Below are 16,644 nucleotides of genomic sequence, written 5' to 3' on the forward strand. Positions count from 1 at the left end.
AAACGGGCACATACTCTGTGTAATCTCACAGATGGGGTCTTGAGAAGTTGATATACACATATTTCTCTGCATTTGTGAGGCAGACAGGTTGTTTCTGAAATACCTTCTAAATAGAAAAGAAAGGAAAAATAAAAGAAAAGGAATTCGACACAAATACAAAAAAAAAAAAAAAAATGGCAATAAAATCACAAGATACAAGGCTAAATGTGTAATAGATAGTAATACACATCGAAAAATAAAAGAATTACGCGATTACTGAATGATACTACTAATATCTATATTTATAGATATTTAGTAAATTTCTTTAATATATATAGAATTTACGTAAAAGATACTTAAAGAAACCTTAAGATCTTAGTAATGATTCTAACGGCAAAATCATTGTTGTGTGAATAACCAGAAAAAATAAAGGAAAATAGAAACAAAATGAACAAGCTTATGCAAGTCCGTGGAACTTTTGTGTTGATTTCTTGGCCAATGCAAGGGCTTTAGCAGAAAATAGGACAACAAAAGAATGAAAGAAAAATGTGATTTTTGCCAGAATAAAAGTCTACATTCTTTTGCCCCCAATTTTACTCTGTTCACTTTGAGAAGCAGTCAAAGAAGATGGCTTTAATTTTCTTTGTTGAAAGAGACTTCAATATACTTCCAACAACCTTTCATTGAAGAAGAGAAGAAAAGTCAACTACAGAGACAAAATAAAAGAAGAGTCTAAAAAAGGAAGTCCCTTTCAGCCAAGGAAAATTAAACACCGTGGACCAAGTTGGAAACGTGATGGAAGCTAGCTTGTCTCAGGAAATAATTACTAAAAGAAGACCTTTGCACTCTCTCTTATTCAAATTGAGAGATTACACAACTTGTGGCAATCCATCCATTATCATACTGAGAAATATTCTGCCGCCTTCTCTGTGCAGAAACTTCCTATTTTTATCACACACATAAGAGAGAAATTAAGAGAGAAGGAGTGAGATGGCTTATGCTGCTATTACTTGTCTTATGAGAACCATTAACCAATCAATGGAACTTACTGGATGTGATTTGCAACCGTTCTATGCAAGGCTTGAATCCCTGAGAGCTATTCTGGATGAATCCTGCAATTTAACGGGCGATCTCGAGGCATTAACAAGCTTGGAAGCTGAAATCGCAGAACTAGCATACACAACAGAAGATACGGTTGACTTAGAATCAAGAAATGTTTTTTTAGCACAAAATGTGGAGGAAGGAAGCAGAGCAATGTGGGAGCTCTTTTTCCTCTTGGAACAAGCACTAGAATGCATTAACTCCACCATGAAACAGTACAACAGCATGAAAGATCTAAAACCACAAACTTACTCTCTTTCCAGTATACCTGAGCATGCTGTGGAGCGGCCCGAGAATATAATGGTTGGCTATGAAAATGCATTCGAGATGATGCAGGATCAACTTTCTGGAGGAGAAAGGGAACTAGAAGTTGTCTCAATCGTAGGGATGGGGGGCATAGGCAAGACAACTTTGGCTACAAAACTCTATAGCGATCCATGCATTATATCTCGATTTGATATTCGCGCAAAAGCTACTATTTCACAAGAGTATTGTGCGAGAAACGTACTCCTAGCCCTTCTTTCTTCTACAAGTGATGAACCTTATGATCAACTGGCAGATCGACTACAAAAGCTTCTAAAAGTCAAGAGATACTTGATATCCATTGATGACATATGGACTACAAGAGATTGGGATGATATAAAATTATGTTTCCCAGACTGTAATAATGGAAGCCGAGTACTCTTGACTACTCGGAATGTGGAAGTGGCTGAATATGCTAGCTTAGGTAAGCCTCCTTATCACATGCGTCTCATGAATTTTGATGAAAGTTGGAGATTATTGTATCAAAAGGTCTTTGTGAAAGACTCTTTTCCCCCTGAATTTGAATGGCTTGGGATACAAATTGCATACAAATGCGGAGGATTGCCTCTAGCAATTGTTGTGATTGCCGGGCTTCTCTCCAAAATTGGCAAAGCATTGACTGAGTGGCAAAGTGTTTGCGAGAATGTAAGTTCAGCAGTAAGCTCAGATCCTGAAGCCCAATGCATGAGAGTCTTGGCTTTGAGTTATTGTCATTTGCCTTCTCGCCTAAAACCGTGCTTTCTACATTTTGCAATTTTCCCAGAGGATGAACTTATTTCTGCAGATAGACTTGTGGAGTTATGGGCTGCAGAGGGATTTTTAAATGTAGAAGAGTTGAAAAGTATAGAAGAGGTGGCAGAAACATGTCTAAACGAACTTAGAGATAGAAGTTTAGTTTCTGTCCACAAATTGAGTTTTGATGGAAAAATAGAGAGTTGTCGAATGCATGATGTGACCCGTGAGCTCTGTTTGAGGGAAGCTCGAAATGTGAATTTTGTGAAGGCTGTAGGGGGAAAGAGTAATCAAATTCCTTGTCCGCAATCCATGCAGTGCTCCTCTAAGAGTCGAGGTCGGATCGGTATCCATAGTAGGGAAGAATTCTCTGGGTGCCGTAACAGTGAGGCCCATACTATTATCATGTTTGGTAGCTCCCGATTCCTCATGCAGGAGTTCCATTTCAAGCTAGTAAGAGTACTAGATCTTACTCTAATTAAATTTCCAAGTTTTCCCAGTTGGATACTACATTTAATTCACTTGAGATACCTAGCTTTTTGTCTTTATCCTCTCTTAGAGCTGTGTCAAAGATCCAAAGAAAAGGTTCCCTCATCAATAATAGACGTTCCCTCATCAATAATAGACATTCCTCCATCGATATCAAGCCTATGTTATCTGCAAACTTTTATACTTTATGATACCAGTGACCATAAATATCCTTTTATATTACCATCAGAAATTTTGACGATGCCGCAATTGAGGCACCTCCATTTGGACTGGAATTACTTGCGGTATTATGAGCCTACAGAGAAAAGTTTTGTTTTGAAAAATTTGCAATGTCTCTTTGGATGGAATCCTTTGTATTGTACTGGGTCTGCATTTAGACTATTTCCCAATCTAAAGAAGTTGCAAATTAGTGGCGCCCCAGAAGACTTTCGTATTCGCAAGGATCAGTGTGATTTTCGCTACTTACATCAGCTCGAGGAATTGGAATTTAATCTTAGTAATCCATTATTTGACGGCTTTCTAGAAAGAATTACACCTTCAGGTTCTACTCTGCAAAATCCTCTAAGGTTTCAGTGCAGAGTGCTAGGTGCTTTTCCAACTCTGCCCCTACCTCCGCCAGATGCTTTTCCACAAAACCTTAAGGATTTAACTTTTAAAGGAACTTTCTACTTGCCAAGGAAGGATCTGAGCATTGTTGGTAAATTGCCCAAACTCGAGTCCCTTCAACTAGAAGGTGTCTGGTTAGCTTGGGAGTGGGAAGTAGCTGAGGAAGGGTTTCCTCTCTTGAAGTCCTTGAAACTGAGCAAATTGTATATACGGAACTGGAGAGCAAACGATGATCACTTTCCATGCCTTGAACGCCTATTTCTTGAAGATTGCCGGTTTTTGGATTCAGTCCCTCAAGAATTTGCAGATATAACCACACTTAGTCTAATTGATATAAATGGATGTCCATATTCTGTTGGGAGTTCCGCCAAGCAGATTCAACAGGACATTCAAGACAATTATGGAGGTTCTATTGACGTCCATATTCGTCATCCTGTGTAAGACGTCTTCTTCCTTAATTTACTTCTTATAATTATTTCTTGTATTTGTGCTTTTAAATTATATATGCTAAGGCTAATGCTTGTTTGGTAAAGAATATTTACTCTATTTTCAGTTTGATTAAAGGATTGTCCTACAGAATTTCGATTTTTAAAGCTATCACTAAAATCAATCATATTATTATTTTGTATAAACAGAATTAGTTTCGTAATACAAACTAGATATTTTCAAAATAAGTTTCAATTTAATTTTTTTTTTTTTTAACCGTGAAACTTTGGTCGAATAGTAAAAGTTGGGGTCTCATACGTCTGAGGTCACGTGTTAAACATTTTATGAAAAAGAGTAAAAAACTTGTAATTATTCATACTCTTCCACAATGTGGGTAACTTTGTTGATAAGTCTACATTATCTAAATTTTAATAGATTGACTTTTTAATATTCTTCAATGGTGGGTAATTTTTACTGCTCTGCCTTCTTTTACAATATTTATGAGGGTGTTTGGATGGACTTATTTTAAGTGCTTATTGGTTTTAAGGTTTTTTCTACTTTTTGTGGTGTTTGATAAAGATAAAAATATTTCTAAGTACTTACTTTTAGGTCCAAAAAGTATAAAAATAAGCTAAAAGCCAAAAGTTGGGTATTACCAACTTATAACTTTTAAATTTTACCTTATAAGCTTTTAAAAAGCCAATCCAACCACCCTGGACCCATATTAGATTCATTCGCTCTCATTTTTTTTTTTCTTTTCAGAATCAAATAGTCTTACGTTAGATTCATAGTTTGTTGCTCTAGTAGCTATAATTTCACCAAGCAGACATGCCCAAAAATAGTTTAAGTTATGCACAATGATGTGCATTTTATCATTGGATAAAGTTGATCTACAACAATGTATAACTCATCATAGCAAGCTTGATACGGTAATAGAATAATAACCTGCTTTATTAAGTAAAATTGCACCGATAGCGTGAAATTCCTTTACAGTTGTCATTTTTGTATATAATTTAAATCCGTCCAATAATGTGTAAGTTCTTATACCTGCATGCTCATTCTTGCTATAGTTTTCTCTTGTTCCTTAATTATGGGAAATCTAACATATCATTTTTCATCCTTCGTGGTTTTTTTTCTGCAGCAACTGGTGATGATCTTAAGGTGTTCTGCGGATTATCCAGTTCTCTGAAAGAAATATCAATTGAGAAATCAAATGTGTGTGGTGTAGTTTTTGTTTATTTTCATTTTCTTTCAATAATTTTAGAATAGGAGGCAGGATGATTGCAAATGGCTTGTAATTTAATTTATGTGATCTTTAGTATAGCTGTTTGTCAGTGTTTTTGTAAATACTCCAAATATTATGTTCATATTGTATGTGCCAGAACAGGCTCCATTCCGCAAATTTAGCAATTCCCATTTCTATAGATTTTCGCTTTGTTTGTTCTAAATATTGGTAGGTTACACAGAGAACTAGATCTGTATAAGCAAGCAGGGAGATTGAAAACTTCTCGTTTGAAACTATGAACGACCACTAAATTGCACAGGATAGTTACATGTTCTTACTTATTTCATAAAATAGGATGCTTGAATACACATAACAACAATCAAGCGAAAAGGTGTCTTATAGTCCTAACTGATATGGAACTCAATTTTTTTTTGCATAGTTGTCTTCAATATCCTGTTGAATCTGCTTAGCGGAAATTTTACAACAGATTTCACATAGGACTTTTGGAAGTTCGTAAACTCAAATTCAGAGTTCTGCTTCTTTGTTTTTATGGGAAATACATTAGGCTTATGCTGCTCTTACTTCCCTTATGAGCACCATCAAACATTCAATGCAATTTCCTAGATTGATCCCGGGAGAGCTGTTATAGAGAAACCCTGAACAATAACAGGCGATTTTGAGGCATTTGTATCCAGCACAGAGTATATAGTTGACGTGGAATCAAGAAAACTTCTCTCAGCAAAAATCCCAATTTCACGACGAATAGATTTTTTTTTTTTGGAACTTCATTTTCTCTTGAAATGAGCAGTAACAATTTGTATATCCAATTTAGGAGATATGTAACAATTTGTGACTATCTGTAAAGTATGTTTCGTTTCTTGGGTTTCTTCAATCTACCTCGCAAAGAAAGAAGAAAGGCTAAAGCTAGCGGCCCTAGAGAAATTGCACCAACTTCCTTACTAAAAGATTCACCCAGGAACTGATAGAAAAATTAAGCCGCCAGTAGAAAGGTGTAACATTTATTGGGTTTACGACATGCAACAATGACAAACAGGCCCGTTATATTTTACTAGTTTCTGGAGATTGTTCATGTAGTATAATGCCAAAGTTGGCGCGTTTCATGCGACTAAGAATACGAGATCTTGCTTCACTGAAGTGGAGTACTTTCACCATTTGTATACTTCATGTAGTTCACTTGAGAAACCTAGCTTTGTTTATTTCTAAGGACAAAATTTTATCACATTAGTATTTTTCCTCCATCAATAGCTAGCCTTCATTATCTCGAAACTTTTTATACAAAAGGAAGGGTCTCAATTCTGTCTGTTGCACTGATCGTTTATAGTTACCATTGTAAATTATGAATATGTTGCGATTGAGGCACCTCTGTCTAAACTCGAATATCTTGCGTTCTTTCCAATTTATGAGCAAAGTAACAATTTGAATATCTGGAATGTGTGTTCCTTTTCTTGGGAGTCTTTAATTTACAGAAATAGCACCAACTTACCCAAAGCTTCACACAGGAACTGATGTTGCATCTTTTACTAAGTTGATACGTTTTAGCTTTCCTAATATTAATGGATCTTGCTTGGTGCTTGTCTGATCTTCAAAATTACACTTGCTTTTCCGCTTCTTCTGCACTTTCAACTTCAAGACAGTTCAGTTTTTCCCATTTAAACTTCAGGACAGTTAAGTTTTTGTTGGTGAAAATAATTTTTCCGATGAGAACTCCGGTGAATCGCACAGAACAGATCAAGAAGAAGGAGTTCGATGACTTCTAAGTTTGTGTTGGTATGAGGAATATTCTAGATGACCAAATAAGACATACAAATTGGTTTGGGCTATTTTTGGATTCGGATTTGGTTTGGGGCCTGCACCTAAAATTCATCCACAAAGCCCACACAAGATTTTCAGTCTGAAGCCCACATGTTCATTTTCAATACAAGGATAGAGCTGCAGAGGGAATATACAAGAATATACTTATGTATTCTACAGCTGTACAATTTCTAGAACATTCCCAGTAAATACATTTTCTGTATTTTTATTTATCGTAAATTTGGTTACATAGGAGACCAGTAGATGAAGGACAAGTGTATAGGCAGATAGTCCTTAATATTCTTTTAGATAGTTATATATACAGCTACATTGTAAAGGGAAACATATACAGTGATATACGAAGAAGGAAAATTTTCTTTACATTCTTTCAAGTTTTTTCAGTTCAAATCAGGTTAAGTGTCTTGAAGTTCAGTTTTTTCAGTTTAGCTTCAGCACACTAAAATTTGGAAAACTAAATTGAATTCATTTTTACTCTATATTGAATCTTTATTTGGATTTTAAGATGAGATATCCAATTTAAGAAACAGACTTTTGTGTGCTTTAACTATTACAACTGAAGTTGCTTTCCCTATTGCATAAAGATTAAAATGCAGTTGACTAGTAGACCATGATGAATAGATGTAAAAAAAGGCCCTTTGTACTTTGTGCTCGTATCAGTCAGTTGCAGTCAAGAATTTGCATTGAGTTCTACAACTAATGCAACTGCAGAAATTTCCACCAGTTTAGTAGTAAATGATCCTCCGTTTATTTCTCTTGTAACTTATGGACCTTTTAGATCACACTTCAAAAATTTCTTTTGGCAAACTAAAAATCTTATGAGTAAATGTTAGACCACGGTCTAAAAATTTTGCAAGTGAATATAAACGTTAGGAGCAGTTTAGTGTTTTATCCGTAAGGTTGAGAAATATATGAGCAAACATTAGACGATAGTCTACGTTTTTTTGCACTGATTTCCCCTATTTCTGGGTGGTCTTTAACTTTTGCCCCTCAAATCGCTGGCCTTTAATTTATGTCCTTGCTTCTCATTTACTGAAAATTTATGGGCCAAAGTACTCTTATTCGCTGGTCTATGAAACCAGAGATTCTGAGTTTCGATCCCCAGCAGAGTCGGACAAAATAAAATTGCAAGGCAAAGTTTCTATGTAACTTTGCCTTGTCCGGCATAAGTTCTGTAGCAATTAAGTTATTCGTAAGGCAAAGTTTCATATATAGAAAGTATGCCTTTTCGGGCAAAGTTACATTGAAGGTGACAAAAGTTTTTATGTAACTTTGCCTGAAAAGGCATAATTTCTATAAAACTTTGCCTTGCGAAATTAGGTCATAGATAAGGGTAATTTTTTTTTTTTCGATGTCAGGGATATTTTCAACCATTTTTTTATTACTTAAAGTGCTGAAGAGAAAAAATCAAAGATCAGCGATTTGAGGGCCAAAAATTAAAGACCACCCCAAGATAGGGCAATTCGTGCAAATTGCCCAAAGTAAGTCTTGATACATCAACACCCCGAACTTGGCTTCATTTATTCAGGGCATAAAATTTGGATGGTTATTTCCTGTGGTTCATTAATGTACACTATAGTATTATATAGTATAATATAGTATTGTACTGTACTGTATTAATGAACACACGTGAGAGACTTGTCCACATAACACTTCTTAAAACAATAAATATACTTTTTTCTTTAAAATCCATTAACTTTTTGGATCATCTTTTTTGAGCCAAATTTATAAAGACTTAGTTGAAACTCCATTGTTTTTGCTAAAGGTATTTATTTGACTAAAATTAGTGGAGTTTCGGCCAAGTTTCTTTTACAAATATGGTCTAAAAATTAATAAATGTAGTTGCATAATTAACAATTGCATCAAAAGAAGAAATAAAATATATTATATAGTTTGAACTGCTTTGTTTTGGCTAAAAGTTTTTTTTTTTTTTTTTGATTTGGCCAAAGAGATTGTAGGATCCGATAATGAATGATCACAAGATTTTCTACTTTTTCCTATTAAAATCCTGTCTTTTTTGATAGTTTAAAAAAAAAACAAAAAACAGAGAGAGAGAGAACTTTGGTCTCTTCTTTCGTTTACATGATAGGTTAGCAGATACTTTAAGGATCTGATAGTGACCACAAATCTTTCTACTTTATCGTGTTAGTAACTTGTCTTTTTGACTATTTTAATATGTTTATTCCCATAAGGCTAACAACATGTATAGCTTATGTTGAATGCATAAACTAGTAATGTGTAAGACAAGCTTGAAAAGCGAAAAGTGGCAAACATTTAAGAGTATTAACGCTTTAATATTGTAGATATTCTTAACAGGGGCGGATCTATGTATATCCGAGGGTGTTCATTCGAACTCCCTCAGTCGAAAAATTACACTGTTTATATAAGGCCAAATTTTTATTTTATGTGTATATATTTAATATTGAACCCCCTCAAAACAAACGAAAGGCGCAGCTCAGTGGCGCAGGGGGTTCAGAGTTGCCCGTTACACGCGGGTTCGAACCCCAGCAGTCTCACTTGCAATATTTTTCTAAACATTTTATTTCAGCTGTTCATTAGACAAAACGACGTAGTTTAGTAACGTTATATTTAATTAAAATAAATGGACAAAACGACGTAGTTTTGTAGGGGACAAATCTAATTGGATTCAAATCAACAAACCAAATGTTTTCTTTCTCTTCTCTTCCGTCAAAGTCACCTCACCTAACACCTTTCTTTCCTTTTTTTTTTTTTTTTGCTCAGTTTTTTTTTGCTTAGTTTTTTTTGCTGATTTGTTTGCCTCCGCCACTGCTCTCTGGTCTCCGTTCATGGCTTCTTCGGTAAGTTCTTAGATCCCTCCTTTCTCCATTTTTTTTTATCTTTTCTAAAATTCTATATATTTGCTTTATTGCGAGAATAAAATACTGGGTAATTGGGTATGTTGTTGTTGTTGTTGTTGTTGTTATTTAGAGTAACTTGACGTGGCACGGTCCCATTAATCGTCTATTCATTGTGTCTTCACCTTCACCAGCCACGTCTCTAATATGTCTATATATAACCCACTAAATATCATTCATCAAAGACATACACAACCTCTTTGTTTTCATTTCCATTGTTTGACAACTAGCTGATGCAGCAGAAAGGTAGAAACAATAACCGTAGATCCAGGAGCTTCTCTAGATCTCGTCTTGCCATTGAGGGTTTTTAGCTTCTCTATCTCTCCCATACCATAATTAAAATACTGGGTAATTGGGTATGTTGTTGTTGTTGTTTTTATTTTGTATATTTGATATAAATTTTAGCTCGATTGCTTCAAATTTGCCCGGAGTGACTGAGAATTGGTCAATTGCAAAATTTTCTCTCTTGCTTTTTAGATTATACCCATGGAATCTTGGAGATATGATAGTCAACTTTCAGATGCAATTTTTCAGTTGTAATTTTAATATAAATGAATATATCTCAGTGTTCTCACTAATCGCAGCAAAAAGACAAATTAGGACATAAATTAACTTACAAATGCCTTCTCTTAACTTCAAATATTTTTTTTTATAACTTAAACCAATTTGGGGCGGATCTATTTGTATTTGGATAACTTAAAGACTGTCTCATATTTTTTGTATTTGGAGATATGATAGTTGAAAATGTCTTGCTGTGTTTAAATTACTTATTTTAGGAAGAACAATTTATTCTAGGAAGAAGGAACTAAATGAGTAAAATTGTCTACATAATTGCTTATTTCTTTTAAGTTCTAACAAAATTCTTATTTTTTACGATTCAGTCTCAACGTTCAGTGAAGAACTATTTTACGAAAGTACCGAAATCAAGTGTAGCTTCTTCTAGTCAACCTAACCAGGAAGCAAATGCCAACCATTCAGAAGTACCATTACCTTCTTCTCAGGTATTTGATTTGAGTACTTTAATTATGATCCGGGTGAAAGAACCCCAATCTTGGACTATCATCCAAATCATCGTGATGTTATTAGAAGAGCATACCTTATTAATGGTCCTTGTCAACCTCGGTTGCTTCAGCATGAGTATCCTCAAACGAATATTTCTGGATCAATGCGCCGTTTTAATTCTGAATGGTTTGATGATGTATATCATGATTGGTTGGAGTATAGTGTTAGTAAAGATGCAGTCTATTGTTTGTATTGTTATCTATTTAAAGGCTACAACACCAATCAAGGTGGGGGTGAAATATTTTCAACTGTTGGGTTTAAGAGTTGGCAGAAAAAAAAGAATCTTGGAAAACATATTGGTCTACCGAACAACCCACATAACCAGTCAAAAAAGAAATGTCAAGATTTATTGCGGGTACAACAGTCTATTCATTTTGCACTTGAGATGCAATTTAGTCAATTTAAGCATGCGTATTTGGTCCGCTTAAGTGCTTCCGTTGATGTAGTAAGACTTCTTATAACTCAAGGATTGGCATTTCGAGGTCATGATGAATCTAAATCATCACTTAGTAGGGGTAATTTTCTTCAAATTCTCTCATGGTATGCGAAAAAGTGTGATAATATTCGTGATTATGTACTGGAACATGCTCCTCAAAATGATCAAATGACTTCTCCAATGATTCAAAAAGATATTGTGAGTGCTTGTAAGATAGAAACAATTAAAGCTATTCTTGAGGAATTAAATGGTGACTACTTTTCTTTACTAGTTGATGAGTCTTTTGATGTATCACGCAAGGAGCAAATGGCTATTGTCTTACGATATATTGATAGAAATGGATTTGTGATGGAGCGGCTTCTTGACATTGTTCATGTTCAAGATACTAGTGCTTTATCTCTAAAGAGGGCAATTGTTAATTTACTTGCTCAACATTCCTTAAGTCTATCATATGTGCGTGGACAATGTTACGATGGGGCAAGCAATATGCAAGGTGAGATCAATGGCCTTAAAATGTTGATTAGGCAAGAAAGTAGATCAGCCCATTCCATTCATTGTTTTGCTCATCAACTTCAACTAACTCTTGTTGCGGTCTCGAAAAAATGTATTGAAGTGGGAAAACTTGTAGTGCTGGTTTCAAATATTTTGAATGTATTGGGATCTTCTTTTAAGCGTATGGATGAATTTCGAGATTCTCAAAAAGAAAGAATTCAAGAGGCACTAGATTTGGGTGAGCTTACAACCGGTAGTGGCTTGAATCAAGAACTTGGTCTTTCAAGAGCTTGTGATACGCGTTGGGGATCTCATTTTAAATCTTTCAACAATTTTATTCTTATGTTTGGCTCTATTCTTAATGTTCTTGAATCACTTGTTCTTGATGCACGATTATTGGATGAAAGAGCCAAGGCAATGGGATATCTTGAAGCTTGTCGAACATATGAGGTTGCGTTCATGTTGCATTTGATGAGTGATGTTTTAGCAATCACAAATGAGCTTAATAAATGCTTACAAAAAAAGGAGCAAGATTTGGCAAATGCCATGTTACTTGTTGAAGTAGCAAAAATAAGGTTGCAAGCATATAGGGATGAAGAATGGGATTCTCTTATTGCTAGGGTGTCTTTGTTTTGTATCAAGCATGAAATTTTGGTACCTAACTTTGAGGAGCCATGTCACACCCCATTTTAACCGGGTTTGATTTTAGGGAGTATGACGTATTGGTGATTCCTATTTGTTTTATTTAAGGAGTCGCCACCTAATTAATTTAACGGTGAATTAGGACACCCAAATATTAGCTAAGGCAAAGTTAAAAACTAAACCTCAATTAATAATCTGCTTAACCAATGTGATTCTAGGTAAGGGCTCTATATTATCCTAAAGGGAAGGGGTTAGGCATCCTTTAGAATCCGTTAACTTACGGTTATCCGACCAAACTTAGGTTAATTAATTGAGAGTAAATAAAATGCTGAAATTTAGAAAATGATTTTAAGATATTGCTAGAGTTTTAAAAAGAAAATAATGTTAGTAAAAATAAGATTTGCAGAAAATATAATAATTTTTTATAAAAAGAGACTTTAAATGCCATTTTTTCTTAAAATACGATTTATGAATGTTGTTAAGGTTTTAGGCGAAAATATAATAGTGCTGTTTAAAATAATACTCGTAGAAAAACATAATAACGTGTGTAAGAGAAGATTCTAAAAATTTAAATGTGACTTGAAAATATTGATGAAGCCTTAAATAAAAGATAATATTCAATAAGATTTATAGGAAATGTGATAATTTGCATGAAATAAACTTATAAGCATTGTTAAGATAAAAAATGTCATTTAAAGAAGATTTATAAATGTGGCTAAACTTTAAAATAAAATGCTGTTTAATATAAGATTTGTATAAAATATGATAATTTGCCCATAAATAATAGCTGTTGAGAAGAGATTTGGCAATTTTGCACTGTGAATAAATCGTATTATTTGATTATAGCAATGTAGAAAAATCTAAGCTTATAAATAGGATTTAAAAGAAAGTGAGTTTTCTTTGTCATTTCTTATTAACTATGATAATTATGCTTAGCTGAAAATATGCGTGATGGATTCAAACTTAAAAAGGTTATTTATAAAATATGCTTGAATTTATATTTGCGTATTAGTGGTGTTTGGAAATTAAGATAACAAGAAATAAAATATGATTCCTTTTACTTAAAATATATAGTCATGACATTTTGCAAATCAATTATTCCAAATAAATATTAAACTTTGTAAATAGTTTTAACATGAAAACAAGAGAATAACTTATAGAATTAATTGTTAGTCTTCCTTAACTAACTACCCCTTATACTAAACTAAGCCGCTAATTTTACTAGGATTCATCTAAATCAATAAATAAATAAAAAAAAAAGTAAAAGGTTAGTCACATAATACAAATCAAATGAAAATGAAATAAGAAAGAGCAAATCAAATGGACCCAGCCCGTTTGGGGCTGTTGGATCCGTTGGCTGTTGGGCTTCGACCCATTTTGGAATGACTGTGATTTTCGCTGTTGTTGGGCCCCGGCCCAATAAAAATTTTGTACACTGCTGCGGATGGACCGGACACGGAGAAGAGTTTGTTGGGCTTTTAGCCCAACATCGAATGCGGCAGAAAAACGAGTCCCTCGGACTCGTACGCGAAGTTCATGCAAAGAAATGAGAGAAAAAGAGGATCAGTATATAACCGATGAATAAAGTCAAACATGTGAATATAACTATGAACAATACAGTCATGAACCACCAATAGTACAATCGTAAATGACAAATTTGCAATTGAAGATTATAACACTTCGAATCAGCCACTAATCATGGCGAAAAACAGATTTCGAACACAGTAATAGATGGTACGAACCGACAACAGCAATGTTTTGACAAGTGACAATATTGGCTTCACAACTAGTCGAAAACATTATTTTCGAAATGCCACAACCAACAAGCTAAGAAAAGCAGCCAAAGATACGTTAAGGCAGAAACAGATAAGGGTTGAATTGGCCTATCTGGCATGATAGACTGAAATTAACAGCTAAACATAGACGATGCGAATTGAACAATCCTAATTGGTTAAGCCTCAGCATGACTGTTAAATACCTATCTAAATTAATCCATCAACAGCAAAACAAGTATATCAAGCTAGAATGAACATCTTAAACATGGAAAACACACATGAAAAAACACAGAAAGGCAAAATGGAGTAGGATGTCACTAACAGTCAGCCTTCCTATTAAATGATTCCACTTCTTTTAAATGGGGGCAATGGATAAGCCGGATGAAGCACACTTGCCTAGGGGGGAGGGTGGACTGAACAGGGACACTGGAGGGAACAAATCAGGCAAATAATAATCTACTCATCCTACTTAACCACGAATTACCCCATCCTTAACCCAACAAACTTTATTAAATGCAAACCATGTCTGGATGAGTTGAAACAAGCACAAGGGCAAATTAACACCCTGTCTTAACAGCAATGGCACATACATGAATGGGTATGGGCAGTCCCAACAAAAGGTAATGTACGACATAATTCAGATCTCATAGTTGCACCCCAAGCACTTACCAAAATATAGAAAACTGAATGGTTTATTTTAACATACAAAGACAAGTAGAAGGACATCAAAACAGATTGACAGCAGATAAAACAAGATTGTGGGATAGATACAGAATATTCAAACAAAGACTGATGCGAGTTATATGTAGAAATTTGCATCATTTATACACATCATATGCATGAATGTACCCAGATTAGACACTGGCTGAACCAGACAGAGATGAAAGATGCAAGACATTTAACTGACCTAATGAATTACAGCCGATTAATTCATTCAAAAGCACATCAAGGTTATAAACATTTTACTCATATCAGACCAAAAAAAACATATTTTAGGAGCTGTGGCAGACACAACATTCATGCTTCACGAGCCAAATTCGATTTTTTTTTCTCTTAATGCTAAGATTGAATCAAATAAGTTCCATAAACCAACTCTTGCATCAACTAAATTACACCAGACCAGACAGCAAAGAGTTATTCCAAGCAGTAAGCATACTAGACCTCAAATCAAATGTACATACAAGGCAGCCAATGGGAAACTTAAAGCAAGGCTAACAATGTATAAATCAACTAGTAAATAAAAAAAAAAAAACTGTCCTATATCTAGATCATATAAATTCTTAAAGCATGAATTTCCATCTAACAAAGCAAGTACTAACTAAACAGGATGAAATCAGAACTAGGTATACTGGAGACTGCCTTAAGGGCATATCAAATACTAAATTACCAACTAAACCATATAAAGAAATTTAAACAAAGTTGAACCCAGTAAGTAATATATATGAATATATTTGGAAACTACTACCACTAAGCATAATTAAACAATGATAACAATTTAACTCACATAAATATGTCCTAAACTAGCAATTAACATGACTCTCTTATAACACATAGAACAAGTTCATAAATGCACAAATTTAACATATATGATTCTTAATTAACTATAGGATTGTTTGGCAGGGACACACACTTGCTAATTGTGCATATACAACACAGCTCAGATCAAATACGATTCATAACAAACCAACACTTAACCACACTTGATTTGGAAAACTCTAATTGTCATGTTCCACATAGCGAAGATCTAATTTTATTAAATGACACATATATCAGATTAAACCCAAGCAGATTTCTATTGCGAAAACTAATAACGGGCTCAACAATTAATTATTTTACAAACTAATTTCACACAAATACGTATAAATCCACGAACACCCTTAAAATTACTGAAAACTACACAAAGGAGGGGGTTTTACCTTCTTCGGGTGCAGCGAAGTGGGTGCGGGTCTTCGATTCCCCCTCGAAACACTTCAAATTCAAGGTTGCGAAACTCGAATTCGCAACAACCACAGAACAGACGGAAAAAAATCGTTTGAGTATTTTTTATTCGATATTTTTGTGATATTGTGACAGCTAAGCAAAATATTGCGCAGAGGATTTCTTGAACTGAAAGAAAATCGGCTCTTTGGGAATTTCCTGAATCAAAAAAAAATCCCCCTCTAAACTGGATGATAAAAATGAATACTTATAGACTGATTTAGGGTTTGAGTTTGAGAGGAGAGGGGACAAAGGCGTGGGGAACAGGGGTAACGTGGGTGTCAGAGGCGTGGGTGGAGACGAAGTTAAGTGGAATGTGTCAGACGAGTGGGGAGCAGAGGTGGAGTGATGGAGGTAGTGGGGGCGTGGGATGCGTTAGATGATAACGTGGGAGATGGCAGGGAGCGGCGGATGGGGGTCACGTGGTGAATGGCTGAAGTCGGAGGTATGGTGGAGGTGACATGGTGGCGACGGTGGTGATGGTGGTGATAAGAAGGGAGGAGATGGTGGTGGACGAGGATGGTGGAGACGGTGGGGTGCGGCGAAGGCGAAGAGGAGAAATGAAGGGGAACCCCTTTGGGGTTCCCTTATTTTCTTGAAAATGGGTCGGACCAGTCCGTAAATGGACTGGGTCAATTTTTAGACTGGGTATTAAAAGAATAGACTAATAAATTCAAACACGAATTATTCCAA

At 34.9% G+C, this 16,644-nt stretch overlaps 2 protein-coding genes across 2 annotated transcripts; both read left to right on the forward strand.

Annotated features, from left to right (window-relative positions):
- Positions 1–695: 695 nt before the first annotated feature.
- Positions 696–5,038, forward strand: LOC132625590 (putative late blight resistance protein homolog R1A-10). Its single transcript, XM_060340201.1, has 2 exons — positions 696–3,647; positions 4,778–5,038. The coding sequence occupies exons 1-2, from the start codon at positions 970–972 to the stop codon at positions 4,785–4,787; spliced, it is 2,688 nt and encodes an 895-aa protein (XP_060196184.1). The 5' UTR covers positions 696–969; the 3' UTR covers positions 4,788–5,038.
- Positions 5,039–9,498: 4,460 nt separating this feature from the next.
- LOC132625591 (uncharacterized) lies at positions 9,499–16,300 on the forward strand. The gene is made up of 4 exons (XM_060340203.1): positions 9,499–9,510; positions 10,449–10,568; positions 10,700–12,211; positions 16,166–16,300. Exons 1-4 carry the CDS (start codon positions 9,499–9,501, stop codon positions 16,298–16,300), a joined length of 1,779 nt encoding a protein of 592 aa, XP_060196186.1.
- The last annotated feature ends 344 nt before the right edge of the window (positions 16,301–16,644 follow it).

Source organism: Lycium barbarum, unplaced genomic scaffold (genome assembly GCF_019175385.1).
Source record: "Lycium barbarum isolate Lr01 unplaced genomic scaffold, ASM1917538v2 unchr_scaffold_07, whole genome shotgun sequence".
Taxonomy (NCBI): domain Eukaryota; kingdom Viridiplantae; phylum Streptophyta; class Magnoliopsida; order Solanales; family Solanaceae; genus Lycium; species Lycium barbarum.

Coding starts and splice junctions, on each gene's coding strand:
- LOC132625590 (XM_060340201.1), top strand. CDS start 970: ATGGCTTATGCTGCTATTACTTGTCTTATGAGAACCATTAACCAATCA.
- LOC132625591 (XM_060340203.1), top strand. Junction 10,569..10,699: donor TACCATTACCTTCTTCTCAG/GTATTTGATTTG, acceptor CGGTTGCTTCAG/CATGAGTATCCTCAAACGAA. Junction 12,212..16,165: donor GTATCAAGCATGAAATTTTG/GTACCTAACTTT, acceptor GAATACTTATAG/ACTGATTTAGGGTTTGAGTT.